Genomic DNA, 18037 nt, shown 5'->3' with positions numbered 1-18037 from the left:
TTTACCGGTCGGTCTACGTTCCTCCCTCACCTATGGTCATGAGCTTTGGGTAGTGACCAAAAGAACAAGATCGCGGATACAAGCGGTCGAAATGAGTTTCCTCCGCCGTGTGGCTGGGCGCTCCCTTAGAGATAAGGTGAGGAGCTCGGCCACACGGGGGGAGCTCGGAGTAGAACCGCTGCTCCTCCACGTCGAGAGGAGTCAGCTAAGGCCCCTGGGAAGACCCAGGACACGCTGGAGAGATTATGTCTCTCGGCTGGCCTGGGAACGCCTCGGGATCCCCCCTGAGGAGTTGGAGGAAGTGTCTGGGGAGAAGGAAGTCTGGGAGTCCCTGCTCAGACTGCTGCCCCCGCGACCCGGCCCCGGATAAAGCGGCAGAAAATGGATGGATGGATGGATGGTGTAAATGTTTGAGAACCACTGCTGGATGCTATTAAAACAACTGATGACACTAATGATTCAACGTGTAAAAATGTTCATCTGATTTAAGATATCGCGTCATCACGTCATAATGTAAGTACCTGAAATATATAACGGTACACAAGGTGGCGCTGTTTCTTTATCACAATGAAGAGTCGACTCAGAGGTGAGGAGCGCGTATACTTCCGGGTCAGTCAGGTCGCGCACAGCGGAGTGTGAGCTTACAAAATGCTGTTACGAGTGAGTACTGCACTTTTTATCAATAATGTCTCTCTAAATACGCGCAGAGAGTCCGTGTCCACGCGCTGCTCGTTTGTCATGGTTGGGTTTAGCCTGTTAGCATGTAGCAGGCTAACACAGCATAGCCCTGTGCTGCTCATGCTAGTGTATGTCATAACCACAGATGCATAACCTGGGACAAAAGTCACTGTGGCTTTATCAAAAGACTCACAAATTACCCCGATTCAACCTGAAGAGACACCAAGGAAGGACAAAATATAGAACACATGTTTAACAGACACAGGTAATAATGAGATAAGATAAAGAAAACAAATACATTTGTATTTGTTTTCTTTATCTTATCTCATTTTTACCTGTGTCTGTTATTTTTTTTTCTGTGAACTTTATCAAGAAGAAATAATACGTGGACTTTATTAACAGTCTAGTTTTGCTTAATGTTTAGTCATAATTCACAAGATGTTCCTTTTTTACTAATAACCCTAACCCCATTTTATACAATCAGAGTTAAAAGGATTAAAGAGTTTGCCAAAAATGTTACCTAGTTTCATCTTGTTTGACATTGCTGGTCAAGTTTATAAAATTGTCATATTTACTTGCCAAAAACACCTTTATTTTCTTTAAACTGTGTTCCTTTTGAGTGTAAATTTCCCATGCATTGTAGATGGATTTGTGTTTATAATGTCAATCAATGACATCAATAGAGAATTCATTTTTTTTCTCCTATCGTCATTTCCAACCTTTTTTCTTTCTCCAATATTGCCTCACTAACAGATGTAAACTTACCATAAATATTGTAGCTTCCCACTGAACGATGTAATCATGGGACAGACATGAAAGCTTGTTATGCCTCTTCCTACTTCTGCAGCTGTGTTCAAACCATTGTCGTGAATCTGATTGTGATTTTGATTGTGTTTCTGATTGTGTTTCTGTGCTTTTCCCAGAGGTTGTTGCATGTTGGAGGCGCGGCAGTCCGACACAGCAGGTCCATCCATCACACGGCGGTCTGGAGGAGTCCTCTCATCCCCATAGTGGTGGAGCAGACGGTGAGCACAGGACAAGTGGAGGCTGCTGCCGTTTTAGCAGCAATGCACACTGTGAATGTAGTTTCACAATACAATCTACGTTTAAAACATATATAATATGCAAAATACTTTCACCTCCGAGGACCCGAACTCTTGCACATGCTTTGTTCATATTTCTTTGTTATTTGGGCTGATTGTGATTCGATGAGGGTAGAAACAGACAGTATATGATGTAGTTTAGAAAAATTATGTGCACATATGAGGACACTCGTTTTATGTTTAAATCAACACAATAAAGTCACAATGAGTAATGATTTGCAAAAACGATTTATTTATTGCCTGAACGCCACAACATTTTCCCAGAGTGTAAAAACAGCAAGAGAAAAGCAACAACTGTGCCTCTTGGAATAATGTGGCTTATAAAGTGCTGCTTACAGGTGCAGGACGACCTTTGACAAAGTGAAACAAAACATTCAGAACATTCTAAACTTTCAAAAATATTCTAAATTGAAATTGTTTTGCATTGTTCTAAACTCTGCTTATGTAGGTTATGTATCAGTTGTGCTCTCCCTGTAAGCAGAGCTCTCAGTTCTCCCTGAGCAGCCTTTTGCTCTGCTTGTTGTAGCCAAATGTTGTAGCCAAATTTTAAATAGTAATGACCGTTTTTGGGGTTAACCGTCACCCAGGATACATACAGTATGTTTGTCGGATATGTGTCTGATTACTTTATAGTCTAAAAAGGATTCCAATTCATTATTCCTTGACATTTGAACCCGGTGTCTTCGTCTTTGCAGGGTCGGGGCGAGCGGGCGTATGACATCTACTCCCGCCTGCTGAGAGAGAGGATTATCTGTGTCATGGGTCCAGTGAGTGTTCGGTTTAACTATTCAGTCCAGATATTGAAAAGTGATACCAGATACTGAACCAATTCCAGTAATCTGCATCTACAGTTCCAAAGTACTGCATTTGTCTCCTCAGATCGATGACTCCATAGCCAGTCTAGTGATCGCACAGCTGCTCTTCCTCCAATCAGAGAGCAACAACAAACCCATCCACATGTACATCAACAGCCCAGGTACAGGGAAAACATGTTGGCTCTTTCTGTAATGTTATGTCTATACATCAAAATGGGGTTAATAGTGAGCTTTTAACCATGGTATAACATTGGTACTTCATCAAAAACATGCGTGGAGTTGTAATTACCTCCATTCACTCCTGTTTAGGAAGTCCTCTCCTTCTGAACCTCAGAAAACACCCTTCCAAATGTTCCAGATTTGTTAAGTCATTGGTCGAACTCTGAGATCTTCTGCTCTATTTCTGTGTCCGTGAATCATCACCAGACTCGTTCTGAGCATTTCAAATCACGATAATTACTGCTTGCCTACGTTAGCATATCGGGGGAACGCCGATGGGTCTGTTTATCTCCCCTTTTAATTCCTTCTGCTGTCAGTAGATGGAGCTTTAACTCAATTCCAGACATGTGAAAGGCCATGGCTCATGTTGAGCTCCTTCTCCAGAACTCCTCTCACTGAGCTGCAGAGGCCAAACGAGCTGAGTCATGATTGGTTCAGGAGCTGGGCTTTAGGTAGTGACCTCAGACCAGAGAGAGGACGCAGAGGTTTAAAAGAACTGGATTTCAGCTTTGAAACTGGCAACACAAATGAGAGACTCTAGTTAGGCTCAGTCTGCTTTCTGATTGGACAATTCCTAAACCAAAACACCAAAGTTCAATATAAATCAATAAACATTGGGTCTATATAAAGGTGCAATTCTGTCATTATGACCATTATGTCCTTATGATCAGTAAAAGCTCTACTTGGTTTGAACATGTTTACCTCGACATAGAGAGGTCAGATTTATGACATTTAAATCTAAATATTGCATACTGTTTAAGGGACATTGTGTAACTGATTCCATGGAAACAGAATGTTTAAAACCATACTTTGGAACATTCTTCATGCAGACATTATGCCATACTGTGGAATATTATAGCTCCAAGGAACATTTCCATGGAAACAAGCAGGAGGCTCCTCCTCCAGTTATGACAATAACGTGGAAACAACAACAACAACGACTACGACAAAGTCTAAGGAATAAAGTCTGGCGGTGATGCAACACTCGGATGTCAACCGCCATAAAACAACAACAACAACAACAACAATAACGTGGGAAACCCCCAGGGGTTTGCTTTAGTAAAAAAAGTTGGCTTAATGAGGGGCTTTAAATGTACAGTAACCTCAGACATGGTACACTTCTGCGCTTCTGTTTTTAATTGTTAATATTGGGCATAATGTTAAGAGTAAATTAAAACTTTATGTAACCATCAACTTTTTCCTAAAATATCTTTCCTGTGCTAAATACACCTACATTTACATAAGGTTTACCACCAAGCTCCAGTAATGTGTACCCACAATCTCTAAATATGTGAGCAGTTTACATTAGAACCTGTATACTCACATTTCAGAAGCTCACAATACTACATAATCCTCCCCTCTCCTCACCGTGTTCCAGGTGGTGTGGTGACTTCGGGCCTGGCCATCTACGACACGATGCAGTACATCCTGAACCCCATCTCCACCTGGTGTGTGGGGCAGGCGGCCAGCATGGGCAGTCTGCTGCTGGCTTCAGGCACACCGGGCATGAGGCACTCTCTGCCCAACGCCCGCATCATGGTGCACCAGCCATCAGGGGGCGCCAGGGTAACACACGCACACATACGCGCACGCACACATAAGCACACGCAAACATAAGCACACATGGTGGCTTCAGGCTTTTGGGGACATTGGTTGACTTTCATTCACCTCCTGGAGACTGATCCAATCCTTGACCTATTTTAACCCATATATTTGCGCTCACAATGTGATCATGCCGGCCCACACACTGTAAATGCACTATTGTGAGCCTCTTTCTTCGGAGGCCGTTTGAGAATGTACATCATAAACTCTGTAGCTGGTCAGTCGGTCACTGTGACATCACTTTGTCTGGCTGTGTTTAGGGTCAGGCCACAGACATTGCCATCCAGGCTGAGGAGATCATGAAGCTGAAGAAACAGCTCAACAACATCTACAGCAAGCACACAGGACAGCTTCTGGAGACCATAGGTGAGTCACAGTGGCACCTCATTCATCCCAACCAGAAGGTTGCCAGTTCAAACTCCGGCTCCCGTCATGGGGGGCACGGGTTTCTGTAATTTCTACACCGGACCCTTTAGAGGGAGCAGAGTTCTGCCTGCTTAGCTGAAAGCTAAAACGTGCACCTCCATGTGACACTCTGGAGGTAATTCCTTGGTTTCTTTGCACTAAGTGTCTGGCCTCATGTCTGTTTTGTCAGAGGGTGTGATGGAGAGGGACCGCTACATGAGCCCCATGGAGGCGCAGGACTTTGGCATCATAGACAAAGTGCTGGTGCACCCTCCTCAGGCGGGACAGGATGAGCCGGAGCTGGTGCAGAAGGAGCCTCCTCAGACCCCCGCCTCGCCCACCTCAGAGGCCTCCACGTCAGATCAGAGCTCGAGTGGGGCCAGTCCCCCGTCCTCACACAGGCCAGAGCCCTGAGCCTCACGTCTACAGAAGAATAAACTGTCTTTAGTGTAGATGTGAGGAGATGTGAGGCGTGGAGAGCACACGGGAAGGACGTATGTGAAGAATGGGTCTACTGCTCTAGGCCTCATGTTTAGACTGGGAAGTGTCCTGCACATCAACACAAGAAATATTACTCTAAATACTAATTTTATTTTAAATAAATGTTTTTTTTGGAAGAACCTTGTTTTCTTGTGGCTGGTGTGAGTGGTTAACACAGTCCCTCACAGCAGCAGCTCGTGTATTCCGTGTGGAGTTTGCATGTTCCATCAACAGAAGTAAGGCTGGAAATAAGGACTTTACCAGGTGATGAATCCAGCATTTTATTTATTTTCTCAGTTAATTGATTATTTAAGCTTTCAAATGGTTAGTTTAATTTTCACTACATTTGGCCAGGTGAAGCTAAAGTGATGTGGCTTGAGGATGACTAGTTTGATGATATTTACAGACAAAATACACTCCTTTTATACATGTTTTGATGTAGTTACATAAAATCTCTTCTCAGCTCATGCATGTTTGAGTCTGGTCCACATCATTATTATTCCATAACTAAATGTGTTGCAAAGGAGCCGATTCAACATCTGTGAGCTGCTGATAAATGGAGATGGGAGCAGGTGAAATGATGAATTACACAGAAGTCTATTATAGATTACTAGACCCTCGTGCTCACTAACTGAAATGAACAGTTTTTTTTTAATGAATCTAAATGAGCATCTGCCTCAAATCAGACGTGTGACTTCAAACTCTAGACTATGAAAGTGATTTGTCCTGCGACGGGCCATAAACCTCAGATTCCTCAGAACCTCAGAAGAACTGTGACTTGTCCCAGTTCAGAATGTTTTACCCTTGGACACTGGCACGACGGTACTATAACTGTCAAGGAAAACTTCACGCTCTTTTGGATTAATGACAAAATCTGTTGAATACATTTATTGAGAAAATGATTATAAATAACATACTTTTACTCCTTATTGCAGTAACAGTCTCTTGAGTAAAAGTGTTTTCTCACTTGTGGACAATATTAACTCATTTGAACATTCCTGCATGTTTGTGTCCGTCCTGGGAAAATACCAAACTTTGTGCATTATTAGATTTTACTTCACTTTATTTCAACTTCTATTTCTCTTACCCAAGTAATTTCCAAGGACTTTTTTTTTTACTCGTAAAGATTTTTGTGCCATATTTGGACCATCTTTTTATTTTTGAAAACTCAGATGGTCCAAAATGGCTCCTATATTTAAAGTGCTGTACGGTTTGTCAAGTTTATTTGAATCAACTAATTAATTACCTGAATAGACAGTTTTGTTTTTTTCATCCTGTTGTCAATAACTTACAATCAAATAGAACGTGGCAAACTTTAATAAGCCAACTATTATTTCAAAATTCAAATAGGCTAATATACACCCCAGGCAAACTGAATTTATGTAAAAAAAAAACAAAAAAAAAACACCCAAAACCCCACCAAATGACATGAAATTACACCCGTTTATGAAAATGTGGGAGAGGCAATAGAGAAAATGTTGCAAATGACAGGAAATCCATCAGTTTCGGTGAAAATATAAACTTTTTCCACACTATCAAATGTCCAATTTTTTTTTTTAATGAGTGGCCTTTTTGAAAGTTTGAGCCCCTCTGATGCTCTGCTCAACCTTGGACAAAACTGAATAAAAATATAACGCATATATCCTATTGCTAAAACATTGCGATACAACAATTTAGTGCAAAACGGTTAATGTCACCGTGGCCCGGGACAGTGAGTCGAGACAAAATCCTTTCCAAGAATCTTCAAACATCTGACTAACAAAAGTTTAAAATCCTTTAAGCGTAAACGTGTTGTCGGGTTGGTGACGGTGCAGGTTCGCCGAGGTCACAGGTCACATGATGGAGCAGAGTTTGGGAGCGGCGGTCCAGCGGAGCCAGCTCAGGTTGCTATCAGTGTAAGGAGGATACCTGAGGCCGTTGAGGCGCTCCAGGGCCCAGCCGCGCAGCATCACCGCTCTCTTGTGGCTGAACGTCTCAAAGCCCCAGCGCCCGTGATAGTTTCCAAATCCACTGGAGCCTGTGGAGGAGAGCAGAGGGGTTAGAGAGCCGCACATATACCCTATCTACTACTCTGAGTTCATCATAACATGGTGCCTAAAAACAGTTCCACCAGATCAAACCAGGTCCAGAACAGGTTTATTCAAGGTCTAACGTAGGCTAAAACAGGTTTATAATAAGACTACACTATTACTAAAGTAGTTATTTGACAAGGGAAGGATGAATTTTCTTGAAGCGTGCTCCAGAGGCCTGTTGCCATAAACTGATTTCACTTACTCAGCTGTGGAGTAACAGAATTTGAATCCGTATTAATAGCCAAATAAACTGTTTGGTATGATTTTTTCTAACTTTCTTAGCCATTTAAGACAAACAGCACAACAGATATGATTCCTCCAGAGCTGGATTATATTTCGAACTATTTTACGAATGGTCTTTTTAAAATCTTCATAAATATTCAAACTCCCTCAGACCCCCTGGAGCGCAGCACTTACCCACTCCTCCGAAGGGCAGTCCGGGCAGGGTCATGTAGATGATCCCATCGTTGGAGCAGAATCCTCCGCTGCTGGTCCTCTCCAGGACTGTGTTGATCACCTGAAGCACACAAACGCACAATAACTGCACAGGACGACACACGGGACGACACACAAGACAAAAGCACAAGACGACAGCACAAGACGACACAAGGGAGGACAGCACGGGACGACACACGGGACGACAGCAAAAGACGACACACAAGACAAAAGCACAAGACGACAGCACAAGACGACACAAGGGAGGACAGCACGGGACGACACACGGGAGGACACACGGGACAACAGCACAAGACGAAAGCACAAGACGACACACGGGAGGACAGCACGGGACGACACACGGGAGGACACACGGGACAACAGCACAAGACGAAAGCACAAGACGACACACGGGAGGACAGCACAAGACGACAGCACGGGACGACAGCACGGGACGACAGCACGGGACGACAGCACGGGACGACAGCACGGGACGACTGCACGGGACGACTGCACGGGACGACTGCACGGGACGACTGCACGGGACGACAGCACGGGACGACTGCACGGGACGACTGCACGGGACGACTGCACGGGACGACTGCACGGGACGACACACTGGACGACACACGGGCTGTCCCCTTACGTTGTAATCGTTGGAGAAGGCGTAGAGGGCCAGGGGCTTCTCCTGTCTGTTTATGAAGTCTATGGCCTCCTCCACAGAGCCCACGGTGATGATGGGCAGCAGGGGCCCGAAGATCTCCTCCTTCATCAGAGCGTCGTCCTCGGACACGTCCACCAGCACTGTGGGGGCTGCGAGGGGACAGAGGAGCGGGTTAGACCACAGATCTACAAACTAAAACCCACGAAGAGAAAGGTCCAAGTCTTCACTCATATTATGCAAAATCAAAAACATATCTGGAGTTGTAGTTAGCTTCAATCACGCTCGTTTCATTAATCCTGTTTATGCGGCACTTTGGCTCTGAACCTGACAAAAACTCTGTTGCAAACGTCCCGGATTTGTGACGTCAAAGGTAGAGATCTGGAGGTCTCTTGTGCTGTTTTTAGGTCCATAGATCGTCACCAGACTTGTAATGATCATGTGATTGAGGCTGAAATGCTCAGAACGTTACATTTCCCCATGGCAATTCCCTCTGCTGCCAGTAGATGGAGTGCTAACACTAAATCCTGATGCGTGAATGCCTGACTGAGAAAGTCACAAATAGTTGTCAATACAAACATTCATTCATTAGATTAATTGTATAACATGAAATTCCACAGCAAATAGTAGAAGAGCAGGTTTAAAAGGCAAATAGGGAGACAAATAATGCAGAATGTGTGAACTTCAAGATGTAATTGCAGGGTATTTTTCCTACGATGGTGGTACGCAAAGTTTCCCTGTGTGTCTTAACTTAAATGTTACATTTATTTTGGAGTTATGGATGCCATAGAAAACCTTGTGTCATGTCAAAGTGAATAGGTCAGTGCCTTACCATCTCTTGTGTAAAGCCTGGGTCTATTTAGGTTATTATTTGTCCCTAAATTGAGCCCATTTTAGTCTTTAGGACTTGGTTTGGTTCTTGTTTGGCCCTGATCAAGTCCAGTGTGTTAATGTGGTAAATAAATTTCCTTTTTTTCCACATAGTCAAATAAGTATATACACGTTTTTCTATTTTTGCTATTTTCATTATTTAAAATGTTGGTAATACTTATTTTTTGATCTGGTTATAGTGTTGTTTTTTATAATTGAAATATTTTGTGAGCCTCTGTTCTGTGATGAAAAGAGATTCTGACTCTCGATGGGACTTCTGGTTGAATAAAAAGATCGTTTTGATCTCAAATAAAAGGTTAAAATAAAGGTTGATAAAAAGGTATGAATAAAAATAATTGCAGTGTGTGAGCTACTGTATCCAAGTAATTTCTCTTGTCGATCAATAAAGTTTGTTCAAGTCGAAGTGATAAATAATGCAAAACATAGAACCACATCACAAAGAATGAGCAAAGGTCAACAAAGGGTGACATCATCATACGGTCAGTGAGTGAATATTAAGTAGCTGCCGTTTGAAGCCGTGACTCACATATGTACTTGTCAGCCTCATCGCTCTCTCCTCCCAGCACCACTCGACCTTTGCTCTGGCCCAGCAGCCCCATGAGGCGTGTCCAGTGTTTGGGGGACACGATGCGGGCCAGGTCGGGAGACTTCTGGGGCTCTGAGCTGTAGAACTCCTCGAGGACCTGTTTGATAGCTGGCACCAGGGCGTCCCGCATGGCCACGGTGCACAGGACGTAGTCCGGGGCCACGCAGCTCTGGCCCATGTTGAAGAACTTGGCCCAGGCCACTCTGCGCGCCGCCACCAGGATGTTGACCTGGTCGTGGATGTAGCACGGGCTCTTCCCGCCCAGCTCCAGGGTGACAGGGGTGAGGTGAGGGGCGGCGGCCTGGAGGACAATGCGGGCCACCGCCTGAGAGCCTGAAGCACAGAGAGGGAACGAGGACGTGAGATCAGAACCACAGGTATTCTTTTATTCTTTTACAATCAAATTCAACAAAGGGTAAAACAGTGCGTCCAAACAAGTACCAGAAGAGTCCAGCTCCCTAGTGCATTTGTGTATAACCTGGCTCACTCCACACTGATCTGTGTCTCGGAATTCAGTTCTTCACATGAATCAGTCTGGGAAGGCTCTTGTTGAAGCCGCCGGGGCGTTAATAAAATACTTCACACTCATTGGTCGAAGGCTAACAAAAGCAGAAGAAGCAGAAAAATCTAAACTGTGTTAGATTCAGTTAAAAGCACAATCCTCGATCTCTGAAGTACGGCCGTCTGCGCCGCCATGTTTGTTTTGGTTCAGGTTGTTTCGACTTACACCCAAACCACAATGCTGCTCTGTGATTGGTTCCAGTCCCGCCCACGGGCCCTAGATGCCATGTCCATTAAACCACTGGTGCGGACTGCAAACGAATCAGCGGGAGGCGAACAAGATGAAATCTCCAGAGTTTGTGAACTCAAAAATAAACAGAATTTATCTTGCTTCCAAGGTTAAGAAAATAGTGTTTTAAAAGTTAAATTGGTACAATTACAAGACTGTAAAATAATCAGGTGGTTAATCATAGCTCATTCTCGTTTAACTAATGATTTCTTAAAATAATGTATGCAATTGTCTCCTGGTCTGAACAATGGAAACGTGTGTGGTCACCTGTGTAGAAGATGTGGTCAAATTTGTTGTTCAGAAGTGCTTTGGTCTCCTCTGCCCCGCCACAGACCACGGTGAAACAGTCCTGCGGCCACATACACAACGTCACTTTGCAGCCTGCAGCAGTGCCACAGATGCACACTCATGTCCTTCGTTTACCGGAGACATATATTTGGGGATGAGTTCAGCGATCACCGCCTCCACTGCAGGACTCACTTCTGACGGCTTGATCACCACACAATTTCCTGCACCAATACATTAGAGATTCGAGAATTAGAACAGCAAGCAGCGTCAGAGGCCCTTGCTGACTCAGACATATCTTAGTTTACAGAGTTTTCTATAGTTGGCTTAATTGAAAGCACATGTTTCGAATCATCTCGTGTAGTCAAATTGAAAGGACAATATTAGAGTAGCCCACCTGCAGCGATGGCCGCCACCAGAGGCAGCAGCAGCAGTTGGATGGGGTAGTTCCACGGCCCGATGATGAGCACCACTCCAAAAGGCTCCCTGCGCACAAAGCAGTCGTCTACCTTTGTCGCCTGGAAGGACATCGTCACAAAGAACCATCAGAACTAATATTAAGCAGCCGGGATATTATAGTGGCAAAGGAAAAGGAGCAGACCAGATTTCTGCGGACGTGCTCGGGCTGCAGCCAGCTCCACAGGTTGGACAGGGCATATCCTAGCTCGTTGATCACTAAGGCCAGATCTGCGACCACGGCCTCGAATTTAGGCTGAGGAAAAGTATATACAAAGCGAAGCCATGTCACAATACAGAAAGAGAGCATTCATTTACATTTAAAAGTGGAAATGAAATGTGCCTATTTTACCAGCAGCAGCGTCACAGGACCACAGAATAACATAAAGCCTCGCATTTTTCTAAATTATTTGAAAAAACAATGCACATTTACTAGGGCTTGGCAAGATGAAGGAAATAGTTATGTTTTTTTTCCCCTCGTATTGATCAATCACGATCCCGGAGTCAATTTAATTTGGTTTTATTCATAAGCCTGATTTAATTTTTTTATTCTATTTTATGCAAATGCTACATAAGATTTCCAAAATCGCCACCAACCTTTTTGTATCTAATGTCAACACAATGAAACAAGAAATTTAATCCTGACTCTATCCATTTTTCAAACTGATGTCTCAAACATGTGCAATTTTGACAATTTCACACAAAAAATGCCCAATTTTTTGATTAAAATATGACATGGTGAAAAACATACTTTTTTCTTACATTCAAGTTGGTAAACTACAGAAGTAGTTTCAAACCAATATCTAAATTCTCCATTGTTCCCTGTTCACATGCTGTTGCCGTGTGTTGAAGTGAGGAGCAGACGTTTTACCTTGGCCAGGTCTTTGTGCAGGGCCTCCACGATCTTCTCCTCGTTCTCCTGGAGCAAACGCAGGAGCTGGTTGAGCTGAGTGCGTCTGAACTGCTCCGGGACGGTCACCCCAGAGAGGAACGCTGTCCTGAGCCTCTGCAGCACCGCACTGTAGGACTCCATGTGAGGACGAGGACGAGGAGGACAAGGAGGAGGAGGACGAGGAGGACAAGGCTAGAGAGCACAAGTGTTCACACTCACTACCGATACTAGGACAAAACCTGATACTCACTGCCACTTTTCATCCCATAATTATAATTAAAAACACTATTTAAACAAGAGACTGTCATTCTCAACACAAAATAAGAGTTTTTATTACCCTGTGAACTAAACCAGTTCTGTTTGAAACTATTCAGGAAATGTCAGTTTGTCCTGTTTATGTGATATTCTTCAGTATCGATACTTCTTTAAATGAGTAAGTAGTTTTGATACCAGTTTTAGTTTGAATTAGTATCTCAGTACTTGTGACAACACTAGTGGTGACCTGACACTCTCCCAGAGCACTTTTACATAATAGTCACCAATTATTTTTACATGACTAGACTAGTCAAGTCCTAAATGATTATTTAGGCTGTAAAATTAGATTTTAAAACTAATTTAACAAAATATATAATCAAATGTATTATTTATGAAAAATAGAAATATATCTTATTCTCTTTTGACATTTTGGTTTAATAATGCTGCCATCATTATTATTAAAAAAAAAAAGGCATTTATTTTAGAGTTTGTACAGTCACGATTAACAATTATTCTAATAGTAAAACGATTGTTGTAATCATGGCTGCCCTGGGGGAGCGGGGCCAATACAGGACAGTTATAAATAGTTGGCTGATAGATTTGTTGTAAACATAAAGGCAGTATTCTCAGGACAATAGAAGAGCAGGCTGCACAGGATCAGCACGTTCCTCACACTGATTACACTTCTTCTGACGTTGTATAAACTGAGGGTGTCGCCTGAGCCTGGTTCAGAGGCTCAAGGCCTAAAGCGTCCCACAGCTTCAACTACACGTGCCACTCAAACACAGGTTTAGGAAACCACTCAAACATGGGCCTCTTTTTTCCCAGTTTGACCCTTTTAATGACGTTTAATGTCACTCCCTGGTTGGACATGAGCAGCAGTGACACAGGTAGAGGTCATTCCACAACTGTTACCTAGCAACCACATGGTAAATAGGGGCCAAGCTCCATAGAAATGACAAAAAAGTTATGATTTGACAGAAAATAAAAACTGATATCACCTTTATTTTGTTAGTTGATTGTTTAAACTGTCAGAAAAAAGCGTCAGTTCTGTATGAATTGCATTTTGGATGGAATGTCGCTTATTGATGACATCACAGAGGGATTCTGTTTTAGAGCTCAGCTCTACTTCCTGTCACTTTCAACTTTTATTTTTCAAATTTTCTTCACAAAGTGACACTTGACTGGGCTAAAACTATGATAAATATTTACCACAGGTTTTATCTCACCAAACTAAGTCATAATTAGACAAACATGTGATCTGCATTTTCCTGCACAGGCCAATGTTTAGTTCAGGTCCAACACCTGATCATGACACTGTGTGCAAAGACTGTGCGTTTGTTTTCTATAGGGTGTGTATCTGCTCTTATGTGTCTGTTGTCTGTACCTGGATGACTGATGCATCTGTGTCATATAGTGTAAAAAGTGCGTTCTCACTTCTATGTGAAATCGTTGCTTCCTTGCTTTAGGCTGACCGTAACAGCGGTCATGGGACTAAAGATGAAAAATAGCATTTTGGCCAATTCTGGCATATTTACAGAATTTTGTATTAATAATCACTGTCCCTGAAATAAATAAATAAAACATCTTGAGTCCATAAGCAGAGGCGCTGCACTCCACTGCTCTCTAAAAAGGTGGGTCCCAAATGCTATGGGGCCCTGGGTATTGTATTCCCATACTTTTTTATATGGCACTTTGCACTGTTTAGACAGGACCAATTTATTGATAAATCCAAATCCAATAATTTAGGCTAAATTACCCAAATCTGACCAAAATATTTCAACATATAAATATTATCAGAGTTTATCTTTGGCTCTGAATTCTATCAAATGGTCTCATAACACCCCATGATACGTCTCTATTTAAAAATATGAGGTGGCCAACGAAATGTTCAATCATTTACATTTCTCACCGTCAGCACCGTCTTCATTTTTAACTGGAAGCTGCATCAATATTTAGTCTGGTCAATTTTTTTTCCATCCTAGAAAGTGTTTTGTAAAAGCAGAATGTTGTGTCTTATTCTAAGTATGAAACATTGTAGCTTTTCAAACTTGTAAAGGAAGTGCCCTGTGAGCCACTGTAAGAGTTTTAAATCTGCATTTTTCACTTCTTTATGTGGGCCCTTTGGCACTGGGCCGTGTTGGGAGCTGGAGCTACAATAGTAATGTAAGATTATTTGATCAGGCAGAGACATCTTAACTGTTTGAACTGCTATTCTCTACAACTCGATCACTCACTATGAAAACGGATAAGAATCAAAAGACTGTATGGAAAAGAACACTGTAATATTTGTGCATTATACATAACATAACTGAAGGGATTTTTTTTTTTTGCACTCTTCCTCTTCTATGTCTTAATCTATTTGGTGATTTAAATGCATGTTTTTCCTGTTGTGCATGACTTGTGCTCTACAAATAAACTTGCCTTGCCTACTCCGCCACAAAAGCCGGCGTCTTTCAGGTTTGTATCCCTGACATCACATCTCACCTTTGCTCCGGCTGGACTAAAACGACAAGGTTTAAACAATACTACTTGACAAGCATCCGAGTGTCACGGGTCGAGCCTCATCATAAATCACCATCAAGAGCCCCGCCGGGACCTTCACCCCCATCCATTCTGACCCGTCTGCATTGCACCACTGACCGGACGCTTTAACATGATCCGAGGTGGTAATGTCTCGGGGCATCAGGATGAGGCAGGGCTGGACGTGTCTGATTCTACAGGATAAACTAAATCTGGGCAAAACCAGCTGGAACTGTAGGTCATCTGTAGTCACGTTTCTACTGGTTCTACTGGAACGCTTTTGAGCATGTTGTGGAATTTCTCTAACAACAATCAAGAAATGAAGTAAAACAATAGAACAGAGTTGTCTTCACTCAAAAGTAATCAGAATTAACCCCCAAAAAAACGAATGCATAGGGCCGGTACACAGTGTATTTCTATAAAGCACGTTATGAAGATACAGAAGTTGGATTAAACTCATGGTACACTCCAAAACGCTTGGGCTATATCCTTCCAAGCCGTTTTTGCTGTTGTCCCATAGAAATCATTGTAATCGGCTAATAACAATGTTAGTCAACAGAGACACCATCAACCGATTAATCGAATAAAGGACTGAAGGATTACAGCCCTCGTAGAGGCTTTGCTAAAAGTACTAAAAGTCTTTTTGTGAATTGCTGTAGTAATTCAGGTAGAATTTAGTTTTGACTCAAGAAAACATAAGTCATGTTTGGATGACGTCAGTTGTTCATCTTAAGCTCTGCAAGTCAGGACCTGAGCGTGAAGACACATTCCAGCATTAAAGAACTGCTTCAAACCGTTTCAAAGCGCTCTAAAGAGAGTTTGTCTGGGGAACAAGAGCACGTGGAAACATGACAGACTAAACCAGGTCTAAGAATTGTACAAAACCAGAGAGTACAGAGGAACTTAACCAGATCTGCCTGGGACCAAACTAAGTGGAATTAAGGCTGCTACAATCAAATCAAATAACCAGGACTAATAGACTAGACTAAGCCAGGTAAAATATGAATTAACCAGTTTAATAACTGTTGTCAATGTCAACTGAACTACAGACTCAAATTAGGTTTTCCCCACAAAAATGGCAGCATTCAGTCAATTATGTTTTTTTCCACCTTAATCTGGTTATAAATGCATTTTAAAAAGCCCCAGACAGACCGAACCAAGTCTCTCTCTAAACTGGGACTAAACAAGGTCCAAACCCGGTCTAAACCAGTGAGCTGCCCTCATGAGGACGCTGGGGCTGAAGTACAATCTTAAAAAGGTGCACCGCCACCTGCTTATCACATCCACATCCACAATTGAAATGATATTGCCTGGAATGTTCCAAAGTATTAAAGGTGTCCATTTCATCAAGGGTGTTTTTATTGCTACAAGAAATAAAGATCTTCACAGATTGGTAACAGAGCCCAGTAGTGGCGATAACCGGTGTCGGCAATAATACATGTCAGACAAGATTTTTCCAGTCATGTGGGTGTGCAGAACACCCATGATGCTTTGCTCGCCTTCACAGCGACAGTGACGAGGCAAACAACAGCAGGCCATAGGAAAGACTGACACGACCAGAAGATCTGAATTATTATCAATATAGTATCAATAAAAATACACTGATCAATACAGCGCATTCTTGGACACACAAAGACAGTCACACGAGTCACCTGGTTTCCCTGTGGTCTTATGCACCACCACGGGGTCCCTGAAGTCATCATTCTAATAAATAAAATTTATATATATATATATATATATATATATATATATATATATATATATATATATATATATATATATATATATATATCTATCTTTGGGGGCACATGAAGGCCATGGTGTATCAGGTAAATACGAAACATAAATCATCTCAAGGGACGTATCATTACCGCCGTTACAATTACTCCAACTGTGCCAATGGAAGGTCATCAACAGTAGAAAACGCATACTCATGTACATGAATATATACATTTATTTTTCCGTGCTGGTCGAGTGGTTAAGGCACAGCACACATATCCATGTTCTCGCTGGACTGAGGTTGGAGGATAGGCGGCACTTGCAAACAGTACTTAAAAACTTAAGCCAATATGATCACACTCCGCCACTTAGGAGCAGCGTATCGTGGCGTATTTTCCGACGCTTTTACAAAATAAAACGTAAACGAGCGCCGTAATTTACGCCAGACGGCGCTCGCCGTCCTCTTAATTTACGCCATACACCGCTCCTAAGTGGTGGAGTGTGATCATATTGGCTTTTCTTATCTTTTTGGTACCGTGCGAGCGCCGTGGTGCTTTTCACGCACGGTTATCATAATACCTGGCGGTATCTTTAGAGCATGTCGGGGGCCCGCCAGAGCATGGCGGCATCTTTTGGGCATGGCAGGGGCCCGCCGCAGCATGGCGGCCCGTCATGCCAAAACCCCTCAGCGAGAACACTGCATATGCCAGGCTCCAAGTGCAGCCGACTCCGACAGTTTACTGCATGTCTTCCCCGCTCTCTCATCCATATTTCAAAATGTTTACTTTTCCTATGTATGCAAACTTGGCCGTTAACCTGTTTCCTGGTGTAATCTTAATGTATTACTCAAACAACGTTCTGTTCATCATTTTAATACTCAAATATTTATTTTTAAAGACAATCTATTGTTGTGGGCCATTTGGGTTCATTTGTTTGAATGATACTTTCCTTTCCTTTGCTTCCTCTTCATACACTCAAAAGGCTATTTTACAACTCTTTTCTTGTTTTTATTTTTACATATTTTTTGATACAATTACTTTGTTAATCTTTACTATTCTTGTATATTTTATGTTGTTATTCGTACTTCCTGTACGTCTGTTGCCTTTCTATTGCAAAGAGATATTCAAAAAATAATCTTAAAAAAATGGAGACTGCCGTTGCTAAGCGAAG

General features: G+C 42.6%; 2 protein-coding genes across 2 annotated transcripts; one reads left to right on the top strand and one right to left on the bottom strand.

The window, feature by feature from the left end:
- Positions 1 to 574: 574 nt before the first annotated feature.
- clpp (caseinolytic mitochondrial matrix peptidase proteolytic subunit) lies at positions 575 to 5325 on the top strand. Its single transcript, XM_072442095.1, has 7 exons — positions 575 to 660; positions 1602 to 1703; positions 2477 to 2548; positions 2661 to 2757; positions 4194 to 4381; positions 4678 to 4783; positions 5013 to 5325. Exons 1-7 carry the CDS (start codon positions 649 to 651, stop codon positions 5234 to 5236), a joined length of 801 nt encoding a protein of 266 aa, XP_072298196.1. The 5' UTR covers positions 575 to 648; the 3' UTR covers positions 5237 to 5325.
- A 1750-nt stretch (positions 5326 to 7075) lies between these two features.
- aldh3b1 (aldehyde dehydrogenase 3 family, member B1) lies at positions 7076 to 12550 on the bottom strand. The gene is made up of 9 exons (XM_072442417.1): positions 12350 to 12550; positions 11624 to 11734; positions 11420 to 11540; positions 11161 to 11246; positions 11005 to 11086; positions 9888 to 10280; positions 8456 to 8622; positions 7792 to 7891; positions 7076 to 7319 (listed from the first exon to the last, which is right to left on the bottom strand). The coding sequence occupies exons 1-9, from the start codon at positions 12509 to 12511 to the stop codon at positions 7135 to 7137; spliced, it is 1407 nt and encodes a 468-aa protein (XP_072298518.1). The 5' UTR covers positions 12512 to 12550; the 3' UTR covers positions 7076 to 7134.
- Positions 12551 to 18037: the final 5487 nt, after the last annotated feature.

Source organism: Eucyclogobius newberryi, unplaced genomic scaffold, assembly GCF_026437365.1.
Source record: "Eucyclogobius newberryi isolate DKJ021-1_F unplaced genomic scaffold, fEucNew1.0.hap1 SCAF_13, whole genome shotgun sequence".
Lineage (NCBI taxonomy): Eukaryota > Metazoa > Chordata > Actinopteri > Gobiiformes > Gobiidae > Eucyclogobius > Eucyclogobius newberryi.
Note: the sequence above shows the minus strand (reverse complement) of the source record. Positions and strands in the feature narration are given on the sequence as shown.

Excerpts from the sequence above, each read along its gene's own strand:
- clpp (XM_072442095.1), top strand. Across the intron at positions 1,704-2,476 it reads CCATAGTGGTGGAGCAGACG|GGTCGGGGCGAGCGGGCGTA; the intron begins GTGAGCACAGGA and ends TCGTCTTTGCAG. Across the intron at positions 4,784-5,012 it reads ACAGCTTCTGGAGACCATAG|AGGGTGTGATGGAGAGGGAC; the intron begins GTGAGTCACAGT and ends CTGTTTTGTCAG.
- aldh3b1 (XM_072442417.1), bottom strand. The coding sequence starts at position 12,511 with ATGGAGTCCTACAGTGCGGTGCTGCAGAGGCTCAGGACAGCGTTCCTC. Across the intron at positions 11,541-11,623 it reads AGCACGTCCGCAGAAATCTG|GCGACAAAGGTAGACGACTG; the intron begins GTCTGCTCCTTT and ends ATGTCCTTCCAG. Across the intron at positions 11,087-11,160 it reads TCCCCAAATATATGTCTCCG|GACTGTTTCACCGTGGTCTG; the intron begins GTAAACGAAGGA and ends ATGTGGCCGCAG.